The sequence below is a fragment of the Pongo pygmaeus genome, chromosome 11 (assembly GCF_028885625.2).
Source record: "Pongo pygmaeus isolate AG05252 chromosome 11, NHGRI_mPonPyg2-v2.0_pri, whole genome shotgun sequence".
Taxonomy (NCBI): domain Eukaryota; kingdom Metazoa; phylum Chordata; class Mammalia; order Primates; family Hominidae; genus Pongo; species Pongo pygmaeus.
In genome coordinates, this window is record NC_072384.2 from 70,920,559 (window position 1) to 70,947,008 (window position 26,450).

General features: G+C 41.0%; 1 protein-coding gene across 9 annotated transcripts in view; it reads right to left on the bottom strand.

Annotated features, from left to right (window-relative positions):
- Nucleotides 1-10,124: 10,124 nt before the first annotated feature.
- METTL8 (methyltransferase 8, tRNA N3-cytidine) overlaps nt 10,125-26,450 on the bottom strand; it is a 112,285-nt gene continuing 95,959 nt past the window's right edge. For 4 of the 9 annotated variants that reach the window (XM_054477015.2, XM_054477017.2, XM_054477021.2 and 1 more), the window contains 6 exons: nt 25,153-25,202; nt 19,521-19,584; nt 18,259-18,398; nt 12,939-13,045; nt 12,737-12,802; nt 10,125-11,264 (listed from right to left, as the gene is read on the bottom strand). In XM_054477015.2, the coding sequence (XP_054332990.1) occupies nt 11,074-11,264; nt 12,737-12,802; nt 12,939-13,045; nt 18,259-18,398; nt 19,521-19,584; nt 25,153-25,202 (618 nt within the window). In that variant the 3' untranslated portion in view covers nt 10,125-11,073. The remainder of the gene's footprint in view (nt 11,265-12,736; nt 12,803-12,938; nt 13,046-18,258; nt 18,399-19,520; nt 19,585-25,152; nt 25,203-26,450) is intronic. The other 5 variants (XM_063648314.1, XM_054477022.2, XM_063648315.1 and 2 more) reach the window with 3 other exon arrangements.

A 26,450-nucleotide genomic window follows, 5' to 3' on the forward strand; every position in this document is an offset into this window, starting at 1 on the left:
AGCTTTAAGATTTGACTGCTGCATTGGATTTTGGACTTGCATGGGGTCTGTAGCCCCTATATTTTGGCCAATTTCTCTCATTTGGAATGGGTATATTTACTCAATGCTTGTATCCCCCATTGTATCTAGAAAATAACTAACTAGCTGGGTGCGGTGGCTCATGCCTGTAATCCCAGCACTTTGGGAGGCAGAGGCGGGTGGATAGCCTGAGATTAGGAGTTTGAGACCAGCCTGATCAACATGGAGAAACCCTATCTCTACTAAAAAAATATAAAATTAGCTGGGTGTGGTGGTGCATGCCTGTAATCTCAGCTACTGGGGAGGCTGAGACAGGAGAATTGCTTGAACCCGGGAGGTGGAGGTTGTGGTGAGCCGAGATCACGCCATTGCACTCCAGCCCAGGCAACAGAGCAAGACTCCGTCTCAAAACAAAGAAAAAAAAAAGGAAATAACTAACTTGCAGGCCGGGCGCAGTGGCTCATGCCTGTAATCCCAACACTTTGGGAGGCCGAGGTGGGCAGATCACCTGAGGTCAGGAGTTTGAGACTAGCCTAGCCAACATGGTGAAACCCCGTCTCTACTAAAAATATAAAAATTAGCCGGGCATGGTGGCAGGTGCCTGTAATCCCAGCTACTCGGGAGGCTGAGGCTGGAGAATTGCTTGAACCCAGGAGGTGGAAGTTCAAATTCCTGACCTCAGGTGATCCGCCCACCTCCACCTTGCAAAGTGCTGGGATTGCAGGTGTGAGAGACCATGTCTGGCCGGGTATGTCTTCATTAGCAGTGTGAGAACAAACTAACACAGGCAGTAAATGATTTTTAGGAGAATTGAGTGGACCCAAAGAGCAGAGAGTAGTTTGTAAATGATTATCTTTGAAAACTGAATGGGACTAAAGAACAGATAATGGCCGGGACAAAGTTTTTTTGTGCTCTGTGAGAGGTGGCAACAAATTTTAGGAAGGCAAGAGGCAGAACTTCATTGTGAACAAAGGTTGTCTTATTATGTGGATAAGGTCTCCCAGGTAACCTCTTGGAACTGCCCTCAGAAAAACAGATGAAAAGTCGGTCTGGGCGAGGTGACTTTTAATCTCTTATGGTAGTTAATCTTCCCTGGTTATTTAAGGGAAGATTAACCAAGAGTCCTTGTTTTTTTTTTTTTTTTGAGACGGAGTTTCACTCTTGTTGCCCAGGCTGGAGTGCAATGGCGCGATCTCGACTCACTGCAACCTCCACCTCCTGGGTTCAAGTGATTCTCCTGCCTCAGCCTCCCAAGTAGCTGGCATCACAGGCATGTGCCACCACACCTGGCTAATTTTGCATTTTTAGTACAGATGGGATTTCTACATGTTGGTCAGGCTGGTCTCGAAGTCCTGACCTCAAGTGATCTGCCCACCTCGGCCTCCCAAAGTGCTGGGATTACAGGCGTGAGCCACCGCGCCTGGCCGACTCCTTGGTTCTGAGGCAGCTTTGATGGCCTTTTAATTTCCTTTAGTTCAGTGTGCTCAGCATGCTGAAGCACCATCCTTTGGACCATTGTTTTCTGCACCCTAATACTTTTAGTAGCCATTTCCGTGCTACAAAAACACCTGAAATGGTGTTTCAGGTAAGCAGAAAAAAGCTCCTGGCCTCTAGCTTTCCTATTTCCAAAGCTCAGCTAGGGCTCTTTCTTGGGTTCTTTCTCTGAGCTCAGGCAGGGCAGAGTTAAGCCTACAGTTCAGTTCTCTGAGATTCAGTCATAAGTCACTCTTGCTACAATCTTCTGTGATTTTGCATTTTTCTTTGGGTCACTGAAGCAGTATTTAGCTAATGTGCCTGTGAACACTGTCCACTTTCCATAAAGTCAGAGTGCTGCTGGCTTCTGCTGGTAGCCTTCCCTGCAGGTGACTGCTCCTGACTGAGCTTTAGAGGAATGACCAACTCTGGATTCCTCATCACCAGTGACAGAGTGTGCTTCCTCAACTGGACCTTGTCTATGCCAATAGCTTAGTCTTTGTCTATACCACCATGAATATGGTATTTGTTGTTCTGTTTTGTTTGTTTTTTGAGACAGAGTTTTGTTCTTGTTGCCCAGGCTGGAGTCTGGTGGCATGACCTCGGCTCACTGCAACCTCTGCCTCCTGGGTTCAAGCGATTCTCTTGCCTCAGCCTCCTGAGTAGCTGGGATTACAGGTGCACGCCACCATGCCCAGCTAATTTCCTTGCACTATTAGAGACGGGTTTCACCATGTTGTCCAGGCTGGGCTTGAACTCCTGACCTCAGGTGATCCACCCACTTCGGCCTCCCAAAGTGTTGGGATTACAGGCGTGAGCCATTGCACCTGGCCGAATATGGTATTTGATTTGACATTTTATATTACAGATTAAGTCCTTAAGAAAGACAACACTCATCCCTGATGTACTGAAGATCTTTGTTTTGTCAGTCAGTGCTTTCTACTTTCATTCTACTTGTAATTCAACTTTCTTAGGTTAACTATCTGCTAATGTAAAAAAAAAATGCATTAATATATAAAAGTATAGGCTTCAAGTTTAGAAAGCCTGTCTCTTTGGAAAGTTACTGACCTCATAGCAAACTATGAATAAATTCCCCAAAGTAGGATGAACAGAGCAATTTATATCCATATATAAACATAATTATACTATACAGTTACATAACTAGAATAAAATTTAATGTAAATGTGCCAAAGAGGAGAAGAAATCACAGAAGATTTACAAAACTTACATGATAAGAAAATGTTCAACTATGTAATAACCAAAGCTTCCTCAACTTGGGAATCTTGGGAACCTAGAAAGTGAGGTAACCCAAGCCAAATTCCTTTGGTGTCACAGTTCCTCCTATACCAGGCCAGGCACTTGCCAATGACACTGGAGTAGGGGTAAGCCCTGGGTGTGTTGTATAGTGTGTGAGGTAGTAGGTGAAAAACAGCAAAGAGGTAATTCTTTATTCTCGAGAGCTTCCTCGTGCACATGATCAGCTTTTGCACACGCTTGGAGGAAAAACAACACTATTAAAATGTCTTTTTAAAAGTCAAAGCTAAATGAGTATGCAATAAAGCTTTGAGAAATGGAAAAGAAAATCTATGAGGAAAACGTCAGCTTGCTTATCCATGGAATGAGCAGGACTTAATTCTCCTGCCGGCATGGGGCTGCTGGGCACCCAGCTCCTTTCCTGTGGGTAGAAAACAAGTCCCCAAGTTGCTACTCAGCCAAACTTTAAAGGCCAGTCAGGAAATGAGCAGCAGTGCCGAATGGGAAAGCCTGGATCCATGTTTTTTTCCTAAAGTAAACAAAAGATCTGCAAAAGTATTTCCTTGCACTATTTGGCAAGAGAAAGAAGCACCTGGAGAGTGAGTTAGGGCGAGAAAGCATGGAAGAAATGTGAGTAAAACAAGGAAGGTTATAATGAAGCTTTGTCTCACTAATCTCCAGAGCCCAGGTGTTCTATTAAGAAACAAAGCTGCAAATGAAGAGACATCTGAGAGAGTGGTGGATTAAGAATATATTCATGGAAAGGATAGATTTTCCATGCTTTTGGAATCCTGAATTTCATCTTTCATTTGGATTAAAAAGAAACTTAAAAAATATCTTGTAGAAAGTCAAAGTAAAAATATAAATATTAAAATAAATGAGGGCTGTGAAAGAAAAAGTATGAGCAATAAGAAAAGCAATTATCCTTGGAGGCAGAAATTTCTTTCTTATTTCAGTGCAGCATGTGATGCTGGCAATTTCAGCCATTCTCTTTCAGGCAATTTTCAGTGCGAGTGCCAAACACTGCTTAGGGGGATATGTCTCTGCTCACCTGAGGGAGCAGGGCACAACTAAAGATGTAAGGAGAGCGATCGTATTCTTTACGCCAAGCATTCTGTTCAGCAGGACTGCCTCAGGAGGAACACAAGTTGCTCTCAGGAGGCAGAAGGTGAGAGAAATGAGGCAGCAATTACATAGTGTTGCTTGTGCTAAGTACAGAGCATTAAAAACAAAAAACAAAAAAACCCCACTAAGACAATGGACTCAGCAGCGGGCTCATTGCTAATTTTAGGAAGTCACACAGGTTTAGTGTTTGCTTCCAGCGGAAAAGCCTTAAAAGCCCAAAGGGTGACTGTCCTCCAGTGTTTTTTGAAACAACCAATACTTGATATATAAAGGTTAACTGAGGAAAAAATTAATTTCTGTGTTTTCTGCAATGAACTAGGAGCAATGGATTGAAAATATTTGGCCAAATAATTTTTATAAGCATAACAAAATTCCATTTTCCTGGACCAAACCTCATCAGCCCAACTAGGAAAGATGATGCTGGAGCTTTAGGAGGCAATCAAAGGGTCATTTTATTTGATAGATAACATCTGATAGAGAAGCATTTCCCGCCCTGGGGCCTGGATCCACTTAGTGCCTACCTGCTGGAGAAAATCAAAGATAAAGACCCAGATCACTGGGATGCCAAGGACACAGCTAGCTGGACACTATTTGAAGTCTATGTGCTCAAGTATTGCTTTTTTTCCCTCTTTATGTAACGTTAACGTGTATTTATTCATTCAGCTGCCTCTAGCTGTTCCTTACTTAAGGTTAAGTGGTTGTGAAACCACAGACACTGTAGAATCAGAAGCTGTTGTTTTAGATTCTTGGCCAAGTAGCAGTGCCTTGTAGCTTGCCTCTGCGGAGCTCCAGGGGCAGCTGAGGGTGGGCTGTCTGACCATCTGGAGGTTTCAGTGTGCTCCATCCATTTCATGCCAACCTGACTTGCCAGAATTAGGGTCACTGTGCTCTGAGACACTTTGAGATGATGCTCAAGGGAGCTGTGCTCTGCAGCCTCCTGGGTCCCTCCTGCAGGTGCACTTGCTTTTTCAATCTGATGCTATTTTTCTTACCCTCTGTAGGCACTCACACGCAGAACTATTATTACTTGCTTGTTACTGCATGTTGCTGATTCATACTCATAGGAAAAAGTAATTTTATCTTCAACACCTCTTCCTTGTCATTTAAGACATATGTTAATGAAAGACAGATTTTGGCATCCACTTTTCTCTGTAGCTTTGAGGCCACAATATAGATTCATTATAAATGAAGATGCAACTGTTATTTTACTTCTATTTATATTTATAACTACACCAAAGCCATCTTGCGGGTACCTTTGTGCCTCTCAAATCCCCAACCATATTCCAAGAAACTGTATTCCAAGAAATGCTCAACATTTCATGCCTGAATTGGTATTAATGTGGCATTAATGTACATACAATGTTTTAAATAACGATGTTTTCACTTATATTTTATTATGGACACCTCCTGATTTCACGTATTTTACATTACCCTAGAGCTGAATCCTTTTGAAGACATTTTAAGGGTTTTTTTTCCCCACTGCAGTACAGAATGCTTTTTTTCTTTAAGTGAGGAGTATGCAAGTGAGAGTGCTCTGCGAGGAGAGATGCCAAGTGGAAGGCTGAAGCCTGAGGGGGTGGGGCGAGTGCAGAACTAGGCAGAAGCAGAATGCTGAAAAGAACTGATTGAAAGCTTTTTGCTTTGTCATTCCTCTCAGTTCCTTTCCTTCTCTTCTTTTCCAATTTGTAATTGTGGACAAGTGTAACCTACTTATTTCCTAGAATGATTGGATCTAGAATGAGCCATAACCCTGAAGGTCATCCGAAACAAACTCCTCTCCACTGCTATCGTTTTCTGCTTGACTCAGAAGCTCTTTCTTCCCTGGTGCCTTTCCCAGCAGCATTTGGGCCCATCCATTACAAGAGCAGTGAGTAGAGGTTTTGGAATCAGAGAGTTCTGGGTCTGAGTTGCGACTCTGCTACTTACTAGATGTGGTATCCCGAGCAAGTTACCCAACATCTCTTCTGTAAATGGTTATCATCAAAATGAATTCCTAGGAGTTTGAGGATTAAATAATGTGTATAGTATACACAAAATCTAGCATTCAGAGCTAAATTAAGAGTAGCTAAGCAGTTCAATAGGAACTAGGACCCATGCTTCCTGTTTGACTCTGAGGCAACACTTTTTTCCATGGAAAGATACTGTCTTTCTTACAATGTCTCATAAAACCTTTGAAAAAGTCTCTGTTGCTGGAATACTGTGTGTACTGCCTTGTAGATTAATAACAATACCTCACATATATTTAAAGCTCTAGAATTGACAATGCACTTTCACAAGCGGGGAAAATACCCACGCCAACACTAAGTCTCCTGATGACTAATAGAGGCAGGAAGCAGGAGGAGCAGAGGCTTTGAAAGAGGTCGATTAGCGATGCAAATGTGAAGTTATCTGCACTTGTGAGGAGCATAACAAACATCAAAACCAATTAGAAGTAACAATGTGTGATCTATTCAGGCTTCAGGACTTTGATGAGTTGGAAGTTTTGGGGTTTAACAATCCAGATGGTTCTGATAGCTTTAAGTTTTGCCTCCAAGAGGGCAGCTATCTGCATATGGGTGAATTTTCACGTACAAGCTAGAGTACAGCAACGACATAGAATCACACACGGGTAGAAACCGGGACGTGTTCACAATTTGTAGACAAAGCATATGGAACCGAGAGAGGCAAAGCAAATAAGTTCTCATAAGTCAATGTTAAATGGGTGTTTCAATACAGGCAAATGTGTCATACCGAATGCAAAACTTTTAATAATAGAAACTGTTATCTTGACTTTCTCACAACCTTCGGAAACAGTTCCTCATGTGAGAATTTTTACATTTGGATGATGCTCAAAAGTGAATTTTTAGAAATGGAGAAAAAAAATGAAGGGTGCATTTAAACAATATATTCCATTGTTTCTGTATTGTAAGAAGATGAAAGAATATACCTTTTACTGCTGGAAAGAAAATGGTCCTTTTGAAATTCAGCTCTCTCAGAAGATGAATTTTTAAATATCAAACTCTGCCTAACCAACTGGTCCTAGCTTTATGGATGCAAGGGGTAAATTAGAATTTCATGCAGTTATCAAATATTTTAAACTAATACCCAAGCAGTTACATTTGCAACACTTCATGATTTCTTAACATCTATAGACAAAATTCCAAATAGGTCTTTCCCTTTTCTTTCTGTGCCAAAATCTACATTTCTGTCTAGCAGCAAACCCTGAGAAGGAAGTTGTTGTAGGTAGGTTAAGAGACAGAAAGACTGACCAGGCAAGCAGAAGACACTGGTGGAAATGGCCCTGCTGCGCAGCCATGTGGAATAGGAAGGCTATGCTGGACAGAGCCCAAAAGAGACCAGTTTGTGTCTCACAGTCCAAATTTGGTTGATGTATTTTTGAAGCTTCTAAAGGTTAACTCACATGCTGTAATACATTATAGAAAGACACGAAGCCGAATTTTACTGTGCCAGTCAAGAGGCTGGCTTGAATCCGCTATTTAGAACTGAGAGAGACAGTACAATTTACATGTGTGAGAATGTGAGAATAATTTTACCTTCTGTTGTTTTTAAAACCACCTTGGGCCATGATTTTTAAATGGAGACACAAGGAGATCTGCTGGGGTTCCCATAGCAACATTAACTTATCTAAACTGCCCTTGTTGTATGTAATACTTTCATGACTAGTTTGGCTTTTTAGTGTACACTTTAATTATGAAATACAACTGAGTTAGGAGTCTTGGGCAAATTTTAATGTTTATATTTACTGACTTATGCATGTTTAAACAGAAAGCTTGATAATTGTACTTCTGAGGACTTGCCATCAAGGCAAGTTTGTGCAAAAACCTTTATGTGGTCTTCCTTGCCACTGATCTCTGACCTCACTCCATTCCATTCTATAGACAACTCCTCAACCTCTCTCAGTACATTTATAAGACACCATGTCTCAAACTGATCTCAGATGGCTCCAGTTCAGAGACTAGAAGTCAGTACACCTGCTATTCTAGGTTATCTACAAGCTGACCCCCTTCCCATCTTTTCTACCTATCCCTCATCATTAATGTCCCACACCACACTTGTCTTCTCACCATCTGCTGAGAACGTACATTCAAGAACTAGCCTGAGACCTAACTCCCCCAAGAAACCTGATTCTTTTCCATTCTTTTTCAGAGCTGATCTCTCTCTCTCTCTCTCTGGAAATACTATTACTACTGCTACCACTGTTATATGATGTGTTGGGTGTGACTGGACAGCATCCCTCCCCTGGTGTTTTTTGACAGCAGTGTCTTGATTTTCCTTTGAAGAACTTTCTTCCATTCCAGGAAGTGAAATTTCCTTCCACTCCAGGTTGGAGTGCAGTGGTGCGATCTCAGCTCACTGCAACCTCTGCCTCCCAGGCTCAAAAGATCCTCCCACCTCAGTCTCCTGAGCAGCTGGGACCACAGGTGCGTGCCACCATCCCTGGCTAATTTTTGTATTTTTGGTAGAGACAGGGTTTTTCCCATGTTGCCCATTCTGGTGGCATCATCAATTAAGCTGCCCTGCCCCAGCCTGTTAAGAGATGAACCAATGACTAAAGCTGGACCAATGATATTCTTCTATAAATTGGATTTTAAGTGAATTCAGAAAGAAAAAATAGTTGGAACTTAATTATTCCAATGATGGTTCTTTCAAGAGAGTATTTATTTCTTCTAGGTTCTGTGGTTCATAATCAAAGTCTGCTAGCTGGTAAGTTCCCTATTTGAGTGTTTGTATATTGTCTTAGATCATGATTTACAGGTTTGGGATATGCATATTTTGTTTTGCCAGCTGGACTATATTTATGCTCCCTGAAGAGCATAAACAAGGCTGGGTCTTTATTGTTCGTATTATTCCATTGAATTCAGCACTCAATATGTAAGTAGTCAATAAATATTATGTAATGAGTAAGAGACTAATCTTAAAAACTTCATTTCTACAAAATGTGATTTGCAAGCCAACTTATGTCCTTTTTGAAGCAAAGGAGTAAATAAATTTTTTTTTTTTTTTTTTTGAGGCGGAGTCTCGCACTGTCACCCAGGCTGGAGTGCAGTGGTGTGATCTCGGCTCACTGCAACCTCTGCCTCCCGGGTTCAAGTGATTCTCCTGCCTCAGCCTCCCGAGTAGCTGGGATTACAGGTGCCCACCACCACGCCTGGCTAATTTTTTTTGTATTTTTAGTAGAGGTGGGGTTTCACAGTGTTGGTCAGGCTGGTCTCGAACTCCTGACCTCATGACCCGCCTCCTCAGCCTCCCAAAGTGCTGGGATTACAGGCTTGAGTGACTGCGCCTGGCCCTTGAGGGGATAAATATGCTTTTAACTGCCACAATTTAAGAATTTTCTTGGGTATGACAGTTGTCTTAAACAGAGCTTACCACTGATACCAGAAAGGGTCTGGATCCAGACGCCAAGAGAGGATTCTTGGATCTTGGGCAAGAAAGAATTGAGTCCATACAGTAAAGTGAAAACAAGTTTAAGTAAAGAATAGGCTGGGTGCGGTGGCTCACACCTGTAATCCCAGGACTTTGGGAGGCCGAGGCAGGCGGATCACGAGGTCAGGGGATTGAGACCATCCTGGCTAACACGGTGAAACCCCGTCTCTACTAAAAATACAAAAAAAAAAATAATAATAATAATTAGCTGGGCATGGTGGTGGGCGCTTGTAGTCCCAGCTACTCAGGAGGCTGAAGCAAGAGAATGGTGTGAACCTGGGAGGCGGAGCTGGCAGTGAGCTGAGATCACGCCACTGCACTCCAGCCTGGGTGCCAGAGCAAGACTCCATCTCCAAAAAAAAAAAAAAAAAAGTAAAGCTTAAAGAATGGCTACTCCATAGGCAGAGCAGCCCCAAGGGCTGCTGGTTGCCCATTTTTATGGTTATTTCTTGATTATGTGCTACACAAGGGGTGGATTATTCAGGCCTCCCCTTTGTAGACCATATAGGTAACTTCCTGATGTTGCCATGGCATTTGTAAACTATCATGGCACTGGTGGGAGTGTAGCAGTGAGGATAGCCAGAGGACACTCTCATTGCCATCTTGGTTTTGGTGGCATTTGGCCGGCTTCTTCACTGCAACCTGTTTTATCAGCAAGGTCTGTATGACCTGTATCTTGTACTGACTTCCTATCTCATCCTGTGACTAAGAATGCCTTAACCTCCTGGGATTGCAGCCTAGTAGGTCTCAGCCTCATTTTACACAGTCCCTATTCAAGATGAAGTTGCTCTGGTTCAAAAAAGCCCTTGATACAAGAGCTTGTTAGCTTACATATCTTTTTTTTTTTTTTTTTTTTTTGGAGACAAGGTCTCACCCTGTCACCCAGTTTGGAGTGCAGTGGTACAATCTCAGCTCACTGCAAACTCCGCCTCCTAGGCTCAAGTGATCCTCCCACCTCAGTCTCCTGAGTAGCTGGGACCACAGGTGTGTGCCACCATGCCTGGCTAATTTTTGTATTCTTGGGAGAGACAGGGTTTTGCCATGTTGTCCAGGCTGGTCTCGAACTCCTGAGCTCAAGCGATCTGCCTGCCTCAGCCTCCCAAAGTGCTGGGATTACAGGTGTGAGCCACTGCACCTGGCCTAACAACTTGTATATCTAAGAATAGCCTGAAAATAATGTCAGCATGGGCTATACTTCCCCAATTTTAGGAAAGGAAAGAGGAACTAAAATTCTATTTCAGATATCAGCCTCTGAATTTAAAAAAAAAATTGGGAGAAAATAGACAACAACAAGACAAAAAATAATACACTTTGACCTTGGGCTTGTTGTAGCTTTCCCTGGAAATAAGGTGTGCTTTCTCTCTGTAATCAGATGACAATGGGAAGTCTGACTGTGTTTGGGAACTGGTTTACTAAGCCTAAACAAATAAACAATTTTTTTTACTTGCAAAAAATGTCAAGTTACATTTTCTCAAAATTACTTGACATAATACTAATTTAATTGAATGCTTATAAAAATCAAGGAACAAGCAAAATGGTTAGATGTAATAAATTCAAACAAGCTTGGGCATATCAAGTTTTCAAAGCACAGAAAAAGGCACACTGTGCCGAACCACTTACATGTGCTTAAAACGCACAAAGGAGCTCACCTATGACAAAACAGCAGGAAATACAAATTCTCTTATTTTTTCTCATTATCTTTTGCGAAACAATAGACTTACAGTAGTCCTTGAATAGCACAGTCCTCTGGCTTTGTACGTTAACATGTTACAAAGTTCAGTCTTGTGCAAGGAGTGTAGATACCATATTGGAGCTATTCTGAGTCTGGTGCAATGGTTTCTGGAATTTGCCTTGAATCCACACTCGGTGCATTTTCACTTGTTTTTTCCTATTAACTTGTAAGCGGCGATCAACCAGATTTTGCTTTTCATCTAAACTGGCTTTGCAGAACATACTGTGGACTTCCTCTGTGAGACAAAAATGGCAACAAAAGATATGACATGTGACTAGAGATGGGGGAGGTCAGGAATAGAACACTGATGGAATAACTGACCATCTAAATTTCATTTATACAAGAAACACTCTCTAGAACAATTTGGTGAAGGAAACCTGTGAAACCAAGCAAGTTTCTTCTATTTCACAAAAATACACCATGCATATAAAAATACACCTGTTTACAGACTAACACGGCAGACATCAACAGATATATAAAACTACTGGTTGCAGCTTTCAATATTTTGAAAGGTGCTCCCTTTCTGAGTTTTTGTTGGTTTACAGAAACCCAAAACGGCAGATTATAAAAGTACTCACATAAATTTGGGGAAATCCTTGAATGCAGCATTCACTTGGTACTGTTAGAAATGCATTTTTAAAAATGAGAAATTGGTCGGGCATGGTGGCTCATGCCTGTAATCCCAGCACTTTTGGAGGCTGAAGCAGGCAAATCACCTGAGGTCAGGAGTTCAAGACCAGCCTGGCCAGGGTGAATCACTTGAGGTCAGGAGTTTGAGACCAGCCTGGTCAATATGGTGAAACCCCTTCTCTAATAAAAATACAAAAATTACCTAGGCGTGGAGGTAGGTAATCTCAGCTACTTGGGAGGCTGTAATCCCAGCTACTTGAGAGGCTGAGGTGGGAGAATCGTTTGAACTGGAGAGGTGGAGATGGCAGTGAGCTGAGATTGTGCCACTGCACTCCAGCCTAGGCAACAGAGTGAGACTCTGTCTCAAAAAAAAAAAAAAAAGAGAAATCAGCTAGAGATAAGTAATTTTCCTTCTTTCTATTTTGAAAATGTATTGTTTTTTTAGACATAAGGTTCACTCTGCTGCCCAGGCTGGAGCACAGTGGTCCAGTCATAGCTCACTGTAGCCTCGTCTGCCCCAGCTCAAGTGATCCTTCCACCTTAGCCTCCCAAGTAGCTGGGACTACAGGTATGCACCACCAGACCAGCTAATTAAAAAAAAATTGTTTTGTAGAGACAGAGTCTCATTTTGTTGTCTAGGCTGGTCTCAAATTCCTGGCTTCAAGCAATCTTCTCACCTTCATCTCCCAAAGTGATGGGATTACACGTGAGCACCCCTGTGGCAGGCCAAGATAAGTAATTTTCTATAAACTTATCAAATATCCTCCTTTGGCTGTGGCTATCATCAATTTTTTTCATATCTAGGCTAACAATATCTCCAAAATGGAACAGCCTTCACCTTCATCTGGGTATGAGGGTAAAACAAGAGACTTTAAAGCAGTTTTAACTGGAAAAAGATTAAACAGTAAACGGCCATTTTCAACCTTTTATGTAGACCAGTAATAAGCATCAAAATATGAAGACATCTAATGCTTAATCAATGACTGAAGCCTCAGTTTTATAGCTTCTAAGCTATAATCAATGAGATAATAACAAGAACAATTATGACCAATTATTTCCTTTTGTAGATTAGCATACCTTTTGTAAAGAAATATGCTCTGGTACCATCTCCTCGAACATAAAAATTTTCAGATAAACAATGTCCTGAAAAAAATTGTGAAAAGAGAAACTTTTAAGAGTATTCCTTTAAAAAAAAAACAACTAAATACTTTGATGTGAAATATAAACAAGGCATTCTTTAGAACACTTAAAAATAACCTCAAACTGAATATACTATTACCCTTTTTAAAATGAAGCTGAGTCTTATCATATCTTCCATAGTCTCGAAATAACAGCATTCCCCCAGGTTTCAGTAACTTGGACAGTCGGTTTACAACACCTTGCATCCTTTGGAAACAAAGCATTAAAAAGATACCCAGTTTGTAGAAATCTTGTTTTATATGCTGGATTTAACTTTGTTGAAGACAAAATAAGAAAAGCTTGATAAGGCCAAAGAAATCTAAACCATAAACGTAAGGGTAACAAAAATAAAAATATTTTGTAAAGAAGGAAAAAAGAAAACCAACTTGCTAAATGACTAGATTCAAAAGTCCTAGAGTATCAAGAAATCACCCAAATGACCAGAGTAGTAACTTCACCGAGCTTGATGTATGACGTCAAAGCTAAACTTCAAAACCACAGATGTTTCCTGGTACTTACAGAAAATTAAGGTAATTCTGAGATAGACAAAAACGGAGTGTGCTTCATTTTCCTTGCAAGATAAAAAATATGCCAAAGCCATCCCAAGTTGTACATATCTAAAGAGGGAATATCTTTCCTCCAAAACAAGCTCATTCTCCTTTTCACTTCTTTATTTAGTTCAGAGGTACCACCATTTACCTCATGAAAGAGAAATTATTTTTCTTCCACTGTCCTCTCCATGTGTCCATAAAATTCTATTTCCTCTTTAATTTTTATTTTTAATGACATCTTTGATATTTCCTGTCATTTTTGTTTCCCATTTGTACTCCCTTAGTACCAACCCCTATCTCCTTAGGCCTGGAAACAAATCCGCTTCCTAACACGCTGTATTATTCTCCCTGTCAATCCTTCCTGCATGTTATCGATGAATAGTTCTGCTTAAAATGATAATTTTGTCAAATCATCTCCTTGCTCAAAAACTTTCATGATTTTAATCCATAGGATAAAATTTTAATTTCTTAGTTGAGCTCTTAAGATCTCCTACTACTGACCCCAATTAATCTTACCAACAGCTTTCCAATCTGAAGCAGCTCCCCTAGCCAAACTGTCATGCTTGGCCCTGAGCAGCCTCTGCCTTTGCTCACATGGTTTTTCCTCAAAGAATTCTCTTCTCCTTACTGTCTGCCTATTTAAATTTTATTCACATTCCAAGCCCTAGTTCAATAGCAGGGAGCCTTTGCTTTTCTCCTTTATTGTTTATTCTACTTATTTGGCTTCCAGTCAAATACAATCCCTTATAGCTGCTCTTGATTTAGTGTTTTTGGCTAAGTGTTCATGGCTTTATGTGTGATTATGGGCCAGGGATGGCATAGATTTCAGATCTCATATTAATTCTGAGTGACGGCATCAGCTGCCTACAGAACTCCGAGGACGACTCATAAAGCTCATTGCGAGTTACAGAGTACAAAATCGATTATCAATGTCTGCCATGGGCAGAGAATGGTAAATGGCAGCTTGTGTGCTAAGTCCTTGTCTCTGCCTTATTTAAGCTACTTAAAGCTGCTGAGGTTTTCTTATTTGAAAAAAATGAAAAGTTTGAATCAGATAATCTGTAAATTCCTTTCAATTAAAACACTGTTCAGTGGAATAGTGAGGTAAAACTCAGATTATGTCATGTTATGAAGGAAGCAGATACTGAGAAAATGAAAGCAACTACAAAACAAGAAAGAAGTAGGACAGAAGGAGGTGGCATGATTAGGTGAAAAGTCCTTTTAAAAAAACTAGAACATAAGGACATAAAAGAAAAAAAGAAACGTATTTTTTGTTTATTTTATTACAGGTTATTTTCACACTGTGCTCATAGGCTTTGCTAGTGAAAGAAAATCATATCTAAACCTTAAAATATTCACTTTCAGGATAAATATTTTATGTACATAGCAAAATCTTTCTGTAATTATTAGTAAAACAAGCATGAAACTAAAATGCAGAAAAATAAACAATCAAACACTTTAAAATGTAGCCACCTCCTCCTGCAAATCCTTTCCTCTCAGCTATCCTTTAATGTCTGGGATTGAGGATAAAGGCAAGGAACGGGAGCTACTTTTCTTGATCATCTCATCTTGGTTCATAGTGCAGTTCCCGAGCCAATTCCTGAGAACTGCAGGTGGGAGTGGGCTGGGGGTGAGATGGACAAGACAGGAATGGTATGAAGCCCCTTTTCTTTCTTCATCCTACTTGGGCCAACTCTGCTGTCTTATCTCTGGATAGAGGGAGAGGAGAAGAAAAAGAAGAGATAAAAAATGTATTGACTGCCTGCTTTATGCTTGGCTCTGTAATATTTTGTACTTTCATTTCAGTGACAAGAAGGACAATTCGCTCTTCTTTTGTAGCCACCTACAATTTATTCCCATTTAAGCTGGGTCCTCCAGACTCAAGGTCTAGCCAAATTGCTTGCCATTTACTTATGCCTGAATTTTCCAAGCTACCAAGATGCTACTTTTCTAGAACTTTTCTGGGGTTGAATCTACTACTGTAGTCCTAAGTGACACTATAGACATTGCCTTGGTTTTAGTTTTTTCTTTTTTTGAGACAGGGTCTTACTCACTGTCACCCAGGCTAGAGTACAGTGGCGTGATCTTGGCTCACTGCAACCTCCGTCTCCTGGGTTCCAGTGATTCTCCTGCCTCAGCCTCCAGAGTAGCTGGGATTACAGGCATGTGGTACCACGCCCAGCTAATTTTTGTATTTTTATTATTTATTTATTTTTTTGAGACGGAGTCTCGCTCTGTCTTGCCCAGGCTGGAGTGCAGTGGCACAATCTCCGCACACTGCAGCCTCTGCCTTCCAGTTTCAAGCAATTCTCCTGTCTCAGCCTCCCAAGTAGCTGGGACTACAGGTGTGTGCCACCACAGCCAGCTAATTTTGTATTTTTGGTAGAGATGGGGTTTCACCATGTTGGCCAGGCTGGTCTTGAACTCCTGACCTCAGGTGATCCACCCGCCTTGGCCTCCCAAAGTGCTGGGATTACAGGCGTGAGCCACAGCGCCCAGCTTTTATTTTTTTTTGAGACAAGGTCTTGCTTTGTTGCCCAGGCTGGAGTGCAGTGGTGCAATCTCGGCACACTGCAACCTCCGCCTCCCGAGTTCAAACGACTCTTCTACTCACCCTCCCCAGTAGCTAGAATCACAGGCCTGTGCCACCACAACCAGCTAATTTTTGTATTTTTAGTAGAGACGGGAGTTTCACCATGTTGGCCAGGCTGGTCTTGAACTCCTGGCCTCAAACAATCCTCCTGCCTTGGCCTCCCAAAGTGTTGGGATTACAGGTGTGAGCCACTGCGCCCAGCCTGCCTTGCCTTTTAAAAAAATTTACTATTGCCCCCTTTCTGTTCATTCACCTTATTTTTAGATCATTTCTATGTAGGTAAGACAGTGTCCACTGTCATGATACATCTAAATTCATTTTATTTTATTTTATTTATTTATTTATTTATTTATTTTTGAGACGGAGTCTTGCTCTGTTGCCCAGGCTGGAGTGCAGTGGTGTGATCTCCGCTCACTGCAAGCTCCGCCTCCCGGGTTCATGCCATTCTCCTGCCTCAGCCTCCCGAGTAGCTGGGACTACAGGTGCCTGCCACCAGGCCCGGCTAATTTTTTTATTTTTTAGTAGAGATGGGGTTTCACTGTGTTAGCCAGGATGGTCTTGATCTCCTGACCTCATGATACACCCGCTTGGGCCTCCCAAAGCGCTGGGATTACAGGCATGAGCCACCGCACCCAGCATCTAAATTCATTTTATAATAAATAGAATGAAATGCTATATTATGGTCACGAACCTCCCAAGGCATCTGCTTTCTCTTCTTTTTTTGAGACGGAGTTTCGTTCTTGTTGCCTAGACTGGAGTGCAATGGCACGGTCTCGGCTCACTGCAACCTCTGCCTCCTGGGTTCAAGCAACTCTCCTGCCTCAGCCTCCCAAGTAGCTGGGATTACAGGCACCCACCACCATGCCTGGCTAATTTTTATATTTTTCAGTAGAAACGAGGTTTCACCATGTTGACCAGGCTGGTCTGGAACTCCTGACCTCAGGTGATCCACCCACCTCGGCCTCCCAAAGTGCTGGGATTACAGGTGTGAACCACCGCACCTGGCCTTTCTCTTCTGTATAACATTCAATTCAAATCATGAGAAAATACATTATCTGAACTAATTTCAAATAGTCTTTTTGTGGTCATGTGTAGAATTTAGATGTTTCTTGTTATGGGTGTCAAATGGGGAATCTTGTTCTCTATCCACCTCTCCGTCCTTTTAACTGTTCATATAAGGAAACCAAACACATAGATGACATCTTTCTATTAGTACCTGAACAATGCCTACAGTCTAAACAGACTAGCAGAAAGAAATAGGTTACAGAAACTGGGAGGAAACAGTAGCTTCATAAAACCTGACATACCTCACTAGGTGCTAATGTATCTTATTTCAGATTTATTTGGAAATGGAATTTGTTCTTCTACAAGTAATCAAAGTGCTCATTTCTGAATGGGAAGTAAAAGAACTGTAAAGGGTCCTAGTGGCCTTTTAATTGCAAAGAAATAAGCACATGGTAACTCAGTTTCTACGGAAAAGGGTCACACTCATCAAACAAAAAGTGGTTGACGCCAAGTCTGTATCTTCTACCAGGGAACTGTGAGAACCCAATTTTAAGAAACCTTATGAAAGCACAGACCTGATACTTACCATATGTATCATTTAATACATAGAAGGTGGCAAGATTTAAGAAAGGTAATCATTTTAATTGCTGGTAATATCTCTTTATGTTTTCTCTCTGGAGAAAAGCTATGTTTATAGTTTTAAAACACTGTATGAAACTAAGTCATAAATATTTAAATGATGGCATCAGGCTAACCTTAGATCATAAAGGTCCAAGGATAATCTGGCAAATCTTAATAACTCCTAATTCCCTAGTGTGCTTCTTTAGAACAAAATTTTTAAAGCCCATCAACAGGCCTGTGTGAAGCCAAACAGATCCCAAGCCCACCTCTTCATGAACATTCAGGAAGACACTACACTAAAGATGTTTGTTTCTGATCACCAAGTACAATTTCCCTCTTGGGAGTCTATTAGGTTGTTCTGAATTTGTAATTTCCTTGAAGCACTGTCACTTTTAATAGGTATGTGTCTTGCCAGAATATGCTCACTTCATTCTGACAGTGACAGAAAGCTCATTAATGAAGTAGTCTGACCAGTTTCTGTCTAAAAGTACGAAGAAAGGAAAAACTGCCTTTAAAAAGCTGCATATTATACATAATGTCGCTCACTAAATAATAAATTCAAAAATTGTCATTTTTGCTTTGATAGTTCTGAAAACCACTACTGATAAAGGAGCTTTACACATCCGCTTTGCCCTTTCGTCTTCATTTACCTGTCAGGATGAATAGAAGAGAGCACAAAGACAAGGAGAATGACATCCAGGATCCCATCTGGAAAAGGGTAAGGTAAGCCATCATCACATAAATCATGAACAAAGGCAAAACACTGGGCTGCTCTGTAGGACGAGTGTGACTGTCATGATAAAGGAACAGAAAGCAAAAAGAGGACTTAGTGGACTTCCGGGATTTTTTTTTTTTTAATAAAAAGGTCAAATTTTTAAACTTTTCTCCCAAAAGCCTTTCCTCTGTCAATCTGAACACTTTTTTCCAATTCAGTATTGTTAGCTTATTTCAAGCTGCCCTAAAAAAATTAAGGCTAACTCTTGGCCTTGATAACAAATATCCTTCGCAATCCCTCTTTAACTTTAAAAGTAGAGGAGGGTAGGCTTTCTGAGTTAGTAGATAGTGTTGTTAGAGGCCTGCTCTGGGTTGCTGTTTCTGAACTTAAAGAGGTTCTGTTTGGACTACGATTATTCATGGGCAGGCATACATTCTAAATTTTGTAGGTCAGTACCCTTTCTGGTCATTTCTTGTGTGTTGTTGGCCTTTCTCTCTCTCTTTTTGTTTTTTTTTTTTTTTTTGAGACACAGTCTTGCTCTGTCACCAGGATGGAGTGCAGTGGCACAATCTTGGCTCACTGCAACCTCCACCTCCTGGGTTCAAGCCATTCTCCTGCCTCAGCCTCCCAAGTAGCTGGGATTACAGGTACCCACCACCACGCCCAGCTAATTTTTGTATTTTTAGTAGACACGGGGTTTCACCATGTTGGCCAGGATTGTCTCGATCTCCCGACCTCGTGATCTGCCTGCCTCGGCCTCCCAAAGTGCTGAGATTACAGGTGTGAGCCACCACGCCTGGCGCTGTTGGCCTTTCTAGTGATCTTTTTTTGAGACAGTCTTGCTCTGTCGCCCAGGCTGGAGTGCTATGGCACGATCTTGGCACACAGCAACCTCCACCTCCCAGGTACAAGTGATTCTCCTGCCTCAGCCTCCTGAATAGCTGGAACTACAGGCACGTGCCACCACACCCAGCTAATTTTTTTATTTTTAGTAGAGACACAGTTTCACCATGTTGGCCAGGCTGTTCTCAAACTCCTGACCCCATGTGATCCACCCACCTTGGCCTTCCGAAGTGCTGGGATTACAGGTGTGAGCCACCATGCCCCGCCTCTAGTGATCTTAAAATCAAAACAACTTTTATTGTTCTGGGGTAATACCTTAGGCATCAGTTGGTATGATTCCCGGGATTAGCATACCTTTACGAGCTCCACAGCTCCAGAAGCAAAATCACAACAATACAGAAAGGACTCTGGAGAGTTCCTATGAAGATGGAAGAAATATTTATTTATTTTTTTGGAGACAGGGTCTTGCTCTGTTGCCCAGGTTGGAGTGTAGTAACGTGACCATAGCTCACTATAACCTTGAGCTCCTGGACTCTAGCCATCTTGCTTCCTCAGCCTCCTGAGTAGCTAGGACTACAGATGTGCCTCACCATGCCCAGCTAATTTTAGATTTTTTTGTAGAGATGGGGGTCTCAATATGTTGCCCAGGCTGGTCTTGAACTATTGTTCTCAAATGATCCTCCTGCCTCAGCCTCTGAAACTGTCAGGATTATAGGTGTGAGCCACTGTACTCGGCCAGAAGAAATATTTATATCTGGAGTCCAGAAATGCACAAACTAGAGAAGAAAGGAAACTGTAGGTCTGACTTGTTAATAAGTTATTTCCACCCCCGCCCCTCAGCTTTTTTTTTGAGACAGGGTCTTGCTCTGTCACCCAGGCTGGAGTATAGTGGCACAATCACGGGTCACTGCAGCCTCGACCTCTGGGGCTCAAGTGATTCTCCCACCTCAATCTCCCGAGTAGCTGGAACTACAGATGTATGCCACTGTGCCTGGCCAATAGGCGGTATGATTTTTAACTGGACTCTTCTTAACTTAAATATGTTCTGTTTGGCCTTTATCTGAATTTCAGTAATGATGGCTGGACCATGGTTACTTAAGGCAGCCATGTACTCTGAAATCTGTAGACCAGTACTCCTCTTGATTATACTGTGTATGCTGGTATCAAATAATCCTTGCATCATGTTGCTTAGTACCATGTCTGAACTACAGAAAGAGGTCAGCATGTCATTAAACAATGAGGATGGTCCTGGCTCTCATGGCTTTTATAGTCTAGTTGGGGACATAATTGGTTTTATACAACTTCTACAGGGGTGTCAAGAGGGCCAGCACCCTGAGGTGTAAGTCTTAAAATTTCTGAAGGACGAGGATGGATTGGTAAGTGAGGGGAAGGGGAAATGGTTGAAGAGTTTAGAAGTGGGGTCACATGCCAGGGATGAGAAGTAGCACTAATCCTGAGAGCCCAAACTGGTATATGGCAGGATAAAAAGGTGGGCCTTGAAGCACATCATTAAGACTTCTAATCTGACTCAAGAAGCATTCCAAGCAAGGTGAACTTCTAAATAAATATGGAATACAAACCCAAATATGCATTTAGCAAAATCTGACCCAGGCTCAGGTTATACTCTTTTTTTTTTTTCTTTGAGACAGAGTTTTGCTCTTATTGCCCAGGCTGGAGTGCAATGGTGCAATCTCGGCTCACTGCAGTCTCCGCCTCCTGGGTTCAAGCAATTCTCCTGCCTCAGCCTCCCAAATAGCTGGGATTACAGGCATGTGCTACCACAGCCGGCTAATTTTGTATTTTTAGTAGAGACAGGGTTTCACCATGTTGGTAAGGCTGGTCTTGAACTCCTGACCTCAGGTGATCCACCCACCTTGGACTCCCAAAGTGCTGGGATTACAGGAGTGAGCCACCGCACCTGGCCTCAGATTATATTCTTAAAGGCAACTCATTGATGAATAACTATGATAACATATAATTCACTCATTCTATGGCACTAGGGATTTGCATTCAATTTAAGATCTATCCAAATAAGTTAAAATATGATGAATAGGATTTGGTTATGAAAAGCTAACCAGTACTGAATCAAAGTTGTACCAAACTTGTACTGCTTGGTCTTTTCTCATCTGTCAAACATAAAAATAGTACTTTACTTCAGCATGTTCCCCTGTTTTTTCCGATTAAATCCATATAATTGTGACTTGTAATTTGCTGGGTGTTTGAAATGTATTTGAAATGTTCTCAGTAAACACTCAGATACATACAGCACTATGTGGCTAATGGTTAAGGGCAAGGGCTTTGGAACAAGACTGCCTAAGGTTTGATTCTCAGCTTTACTACTTAGTTGCGTGACCTTGGGCTAGTTGCTTAATCTCTTCTTTAATTCAGTTCCCTCATCTTTAAAAAAGAGATAAACATGGCATCTAAGATGGTTGTTTGAAGTGAATGGATTCTTATAGCTGAAGTTTCCAGAAAGGTGCCTGACTCAGAGTAAGCACTCAGTAAATGTTAGTCATTATTATAATTGTTGTTGCTATTATTATCATCACTATTATTATTAAAGGAGATTGTTTTTGCCTTCCAGGAGATAAAAACTAACATAGTCCTCTAAAAAAACAAAACAAAACAAAACAAAACAAAAACCAAAAAACTTCCATATAGCTCAAAATGCTTTTCTGGACACTGGTATGTCTAGCTCATTATAAAAGGTCTGCAGTCTACCTTTGGGCAGTAGTTACCACATACCCATAAGATATAGAACAGTCTGTGAGCTAAAGGAAAGCATGTGCCATTTGCCATGTGTCCTGCCAGGGTGGCAGCATGACCTCTGAGATGGAATTCCCACTGTATCAGCAGCCCAAGTTGATGTCTTGTGACCACGCAATGACTTTCCAGAACCTTTCTGTAAAATCAGCTGACTACCTTGGCTCTTCTCCCAGCCAACAGGTGTAAATATCACTACTACCACCATACCACCAAGCACTCTCTTGGCAGGGGTTTATGAATTAAATGATCCTTGGAGAATGATATGACCTCTCCATTTCAGAGGTCGAATTATGGTAAAATATTCTGAAAATGTAAAACATTAATCCTACACTCTCTAAAAGTAGTAAAACATCATTTCTTAAGCAGAAAAAAAAAGTCTAATCATTCCTTTGGAAGGCTAATCACTGGTTGCCTTTAAAAGATGAATTAATTATCTCAGGTTATTGAGCTACAGTAATTTCTAAAACATGGGTATGAGGCAAAGAAAGACACAGCTAAGAAGAAAGAGTTAGGGAGTGAGGAACCAAGAGCTTGCAATTATAAGCTGAAGGGGGACGCAGAGGTGAAAAATACAACTAGCAAGTGGGGGAATGAGAGATATTAATCAGGCAATATGTATTGAGCTCTAACTATGCTGTACTGTTAGGCAACCTGGGAAATCAGATTAGGATAAAATATGCCCTCTACCTTAAGGAATATAAAAAGTGGTTGGAGAGACAAGGCATAAAGAAATGACATGCTAAATAATACCTTGAGATCAGTCATAAAGTAACACACAATCAACTGCCAATGTAGTGTATTTATGTGTATTATAAGCTCAGAGATCACTGGGGTAAAGGAATATGGCTATGTGACATAAGCAAATTTGAAATTTCAGCCCAGAAACTAGAAAAAGGAAAACAAAACTAACAAATACACAAACAGAAAGGACATTCAGAACTGTAAATTTACCAGCATCACCCAGGCCTGGCCACATTAACTGGTTATTAAATGATAGTAGGGAATTACTCACTATTCATTATGTTAGGTTTATAATAATATTAGAGAGTATACTGAGTTTTGGGAGATATATCCTGAATAATCAAAGATAAAGTGTCATGATGTTGGCATTATATTGGTAATTGTTGAATTGAGGTGGTGGGCATATGGAAATTCACTATACTCTTTGCTTTTCTGAATGCTTTTTTTTTAAATTTAAAAAAATTTTTTTGAGACAGAGTCTCTTGGTCTGTCACCCAGGCTGCAGTGCAGTAGTGCGATCTCAGCTCACTGCAACCTCCACCTCCCAGGTTCAAGCGATTCTCCTGCCTCAGCCTCCTGAGTAGCTAGGATTACAAGTGTGCACCACCACACTCAGCTAATTTTTGTATTTTTAGTAGAGACAGGGTTTCACCATGTTGGCCAGGCTGGTCTCAAACTCCTGACCTCAAGTGATCTGCCTGCCTCGTCCTCCCAAAGTGCTGGGATTACAGGTGTGAGCCACCGCACCAGGCCCCAGATGCTTTTACATTTTCATAATAAAAAGTTTAAAAGACCACATCATTTAAAAATATGCATAAAGACTGAAAGGAATTAAAAATTTTGTCAGTGGCTATGTTAGGATGATGAGTGATTCCCTCCCTCCCCTTTTCCTCTAATGGAAATGTTCTGCAACGTGCTAATGCTGATTTTATAATGGAAAAATAATGTGAACTTAAAAAAAATGTGTAAACTTAAAAAAGAATAGAGCTTGGCAGATTGGCCATAGATAAAAGGTGTTTGAAGAGTTTTGTGTGTTCATCATGCAAAGAGTAAAAGACACAGGTGAAATGGTGAACAGGAAGGGTGAGCCTGGAGCAAATCTCTGTCCCTGTAGTCAAACTCTGCTTTTTTTTTTTTTTTTTTTTTTTTTTGAGACAAAGTTTCGTACTGTTGCCTGGGCTGGAGTGCAGTGGCACATCTCACCTCACTGCAACCTCCACCTCCTGGGTTCAAGCGATTCTCCTGTCTCAGCCTCCCGAGTAGCTGGGATTACAGGCGCCCGCTAACACACCCAGCTAATTTTTTGTATTTTTAGTAGAGATGGGGTTTCACCACGTTGGCCAGGCTGGTCTCGAACTCCTGACCTCGTGATTCGCCCGCCCTGGCCTCCCAAAGTGCTGGGATTATAGGCATAAGTCACCGCGCCCGACTGCTTTTTTTTTTTTTTTTTTTTTTTGAGACGTAGTGTCACTCCCTCGCCCAGGCTGGAGTGCAGTAGCGAGATCTCGGCTCACTGCAAGCTCCGCCTCCTGGGTTCATGCCATTCTCCTGCCTCAGCCTCCGAGTACCTGGGACTACAGGTGCCCGCCACCACGCCCGGCTAATTTTTTGTATTTTTAGTAGAGACGAGGTTTCACTGTGTTAGCCAGGATCGGCTGCTTTTTTGAGTGTTAGGATTAGTTGCTGCTACCTCCAAACAATTTTAAGCCTAGACACAATGATTTGGCATGCAAACATCTTACATAGGGTGTTGCTTCAGAAGGGATGACAAAATGAGGCTTAAATTGTAAGCTTTACATTCAATTGTCTATGTGTAAAATGACATCTAAGTATCCAGGAAGAGTAAATAATCTCTGAAGTTTAGCAGTTCACAGCTCAGTGGAAGGATGACATCATTTCCTCTTTTTTTTTTTTTTGAGACTGAGTTTTGCACTTGTTGCCCAGACTGGAGTGCAATGGCGCAGTCGGGTCACTGCAACCTCCGCCTCCTGTTTCAAGCAGATTCTCCTGCCTTAGCTTCCCAAGTAGCTGGGATTACAGGCATGTGCCACCATGCCTGGCTAATTTTGTATTTTTAGTAGAGGTGGGGTTTTACCATGTTGGTTAGGCTGGTCTTGAACTGACCTCAAGCAATCCACCCACCTCAGCCACCCAAAGTGCTGTGATTACAGGCATGAGCCACCATGCTCAGTCTGCTTCCTCTTTTCTTATTGTCTCATCCATATACACATAAGCTTAAAAAATTACTTCAAAACAATGATGGACAACCCATGGCTACGAAACACTATTTTCAGAGTAATTCCCAGTTCACATGAAAGTAGACACTGAGATTAAGACATTTCTTTTGAAATTTGCTTGAGCCATTGTTCATATAAGAATTAGAAACACTACTGGCATACATGTGACAATATTTTCCCAGAATTTCTCAACATTCCATAAATATGTAAAATTCTGTAGAAAGAAAACTCTTAAAACTCACTGCAAAGTGTTCAAAATTGGAAACACACTATTTCCAGCTCCACAACCAACCTAAAATCAAAAGAACAAGCAAATATCAAAAAAGCAAGGTTAAATTTTTGTCACCAATGTCAGATTTTCTATTAAAGAAAAAAACAATTAGACTTACTGGATCTCTGGGTACAGTAGAATTTTCTAAACTCAAAAGCAATTAAATAAATCACAGGAATAAACACTAAGAAATCTGACTATGGAAACATTTAAATTTTCTACACACCAAAACCCAAAATAAACCAAATTTAAAAATAACCAATATGCTGTGAAGAAAACTGCAATAAATATGATAAAGGGCAGGGCTCATTAGGAAAAAAAAAACCAGAAAAGCACAGAAAATAAATGGACAGAACACAAAAGAAGTACAAATGATTCTAAACATTTGAAGTATGTGACCTACTTAGTAATCAAAGAAATGCATATTAAAACAAGGTACAATTTTTGTCTAACAAAGTGGAAAACATTAAAATAATACTTCAATCAATGAGGGTGTGATGAAACAGACATACACTGTCATGGACTGGTATTAGTACAACTTCTTAGAAAGCAAGTGGGCAATATGTTTTAAAAGTATTAAAAATCTTCATAAATTATGAACTAGAAGATCTAACCTAAAAGAATAAAAGAAAATGCAGCTAAAGACTATACCCAAAATGTTTGCTTCAGAAAATCTGAAAACAATTAAAATGTCCAGTAGTGTGAAAACAGATAAGTAAAATTATAGTACTCCACATAGTAAAATATTTTGTAGCATGAAAATATTTATAGAGAATTTTTGAAGATAGTGAAAACTGCTTATGATATCATGTTAAATAGAAACAAACAAAACTTAGAATATATGTACAGTAACAAAAGAAGAAAAAGGTCAGCCAGGCGTGGTGGCTCATGCCTGTAATCCCAGCACTTTGGGAGGCTGAGATGGGCAGATCACCTGAGGCCAGGAGTTCAAAACCAGCCTGGCCAGCATGGCAAAACCCTGTCTCTACTAAAAATACAAAAAAATTAGCTGGGTGTGGTGGCAGGCGCCTGTAGTCCCAGCTACTCGGGAGACTGAGGCAGGAGAATTGCTTGAACCCGGGAGGCAGAAGCTGCAGTGAGCTGAGATGGTGCCACTATACTCTAGCCCGGGCAACAAGAACAAAAGTCTGTCTCAAAAAAAGAAGAAGAAAAAGGTCACTAAAATGTTAATAGTGGTTAAATCCTTTGTTTGTAGGATTGGTGATAAATTATCTCCTTGTTAGCAAATTCTCTCTAATCAATATACAT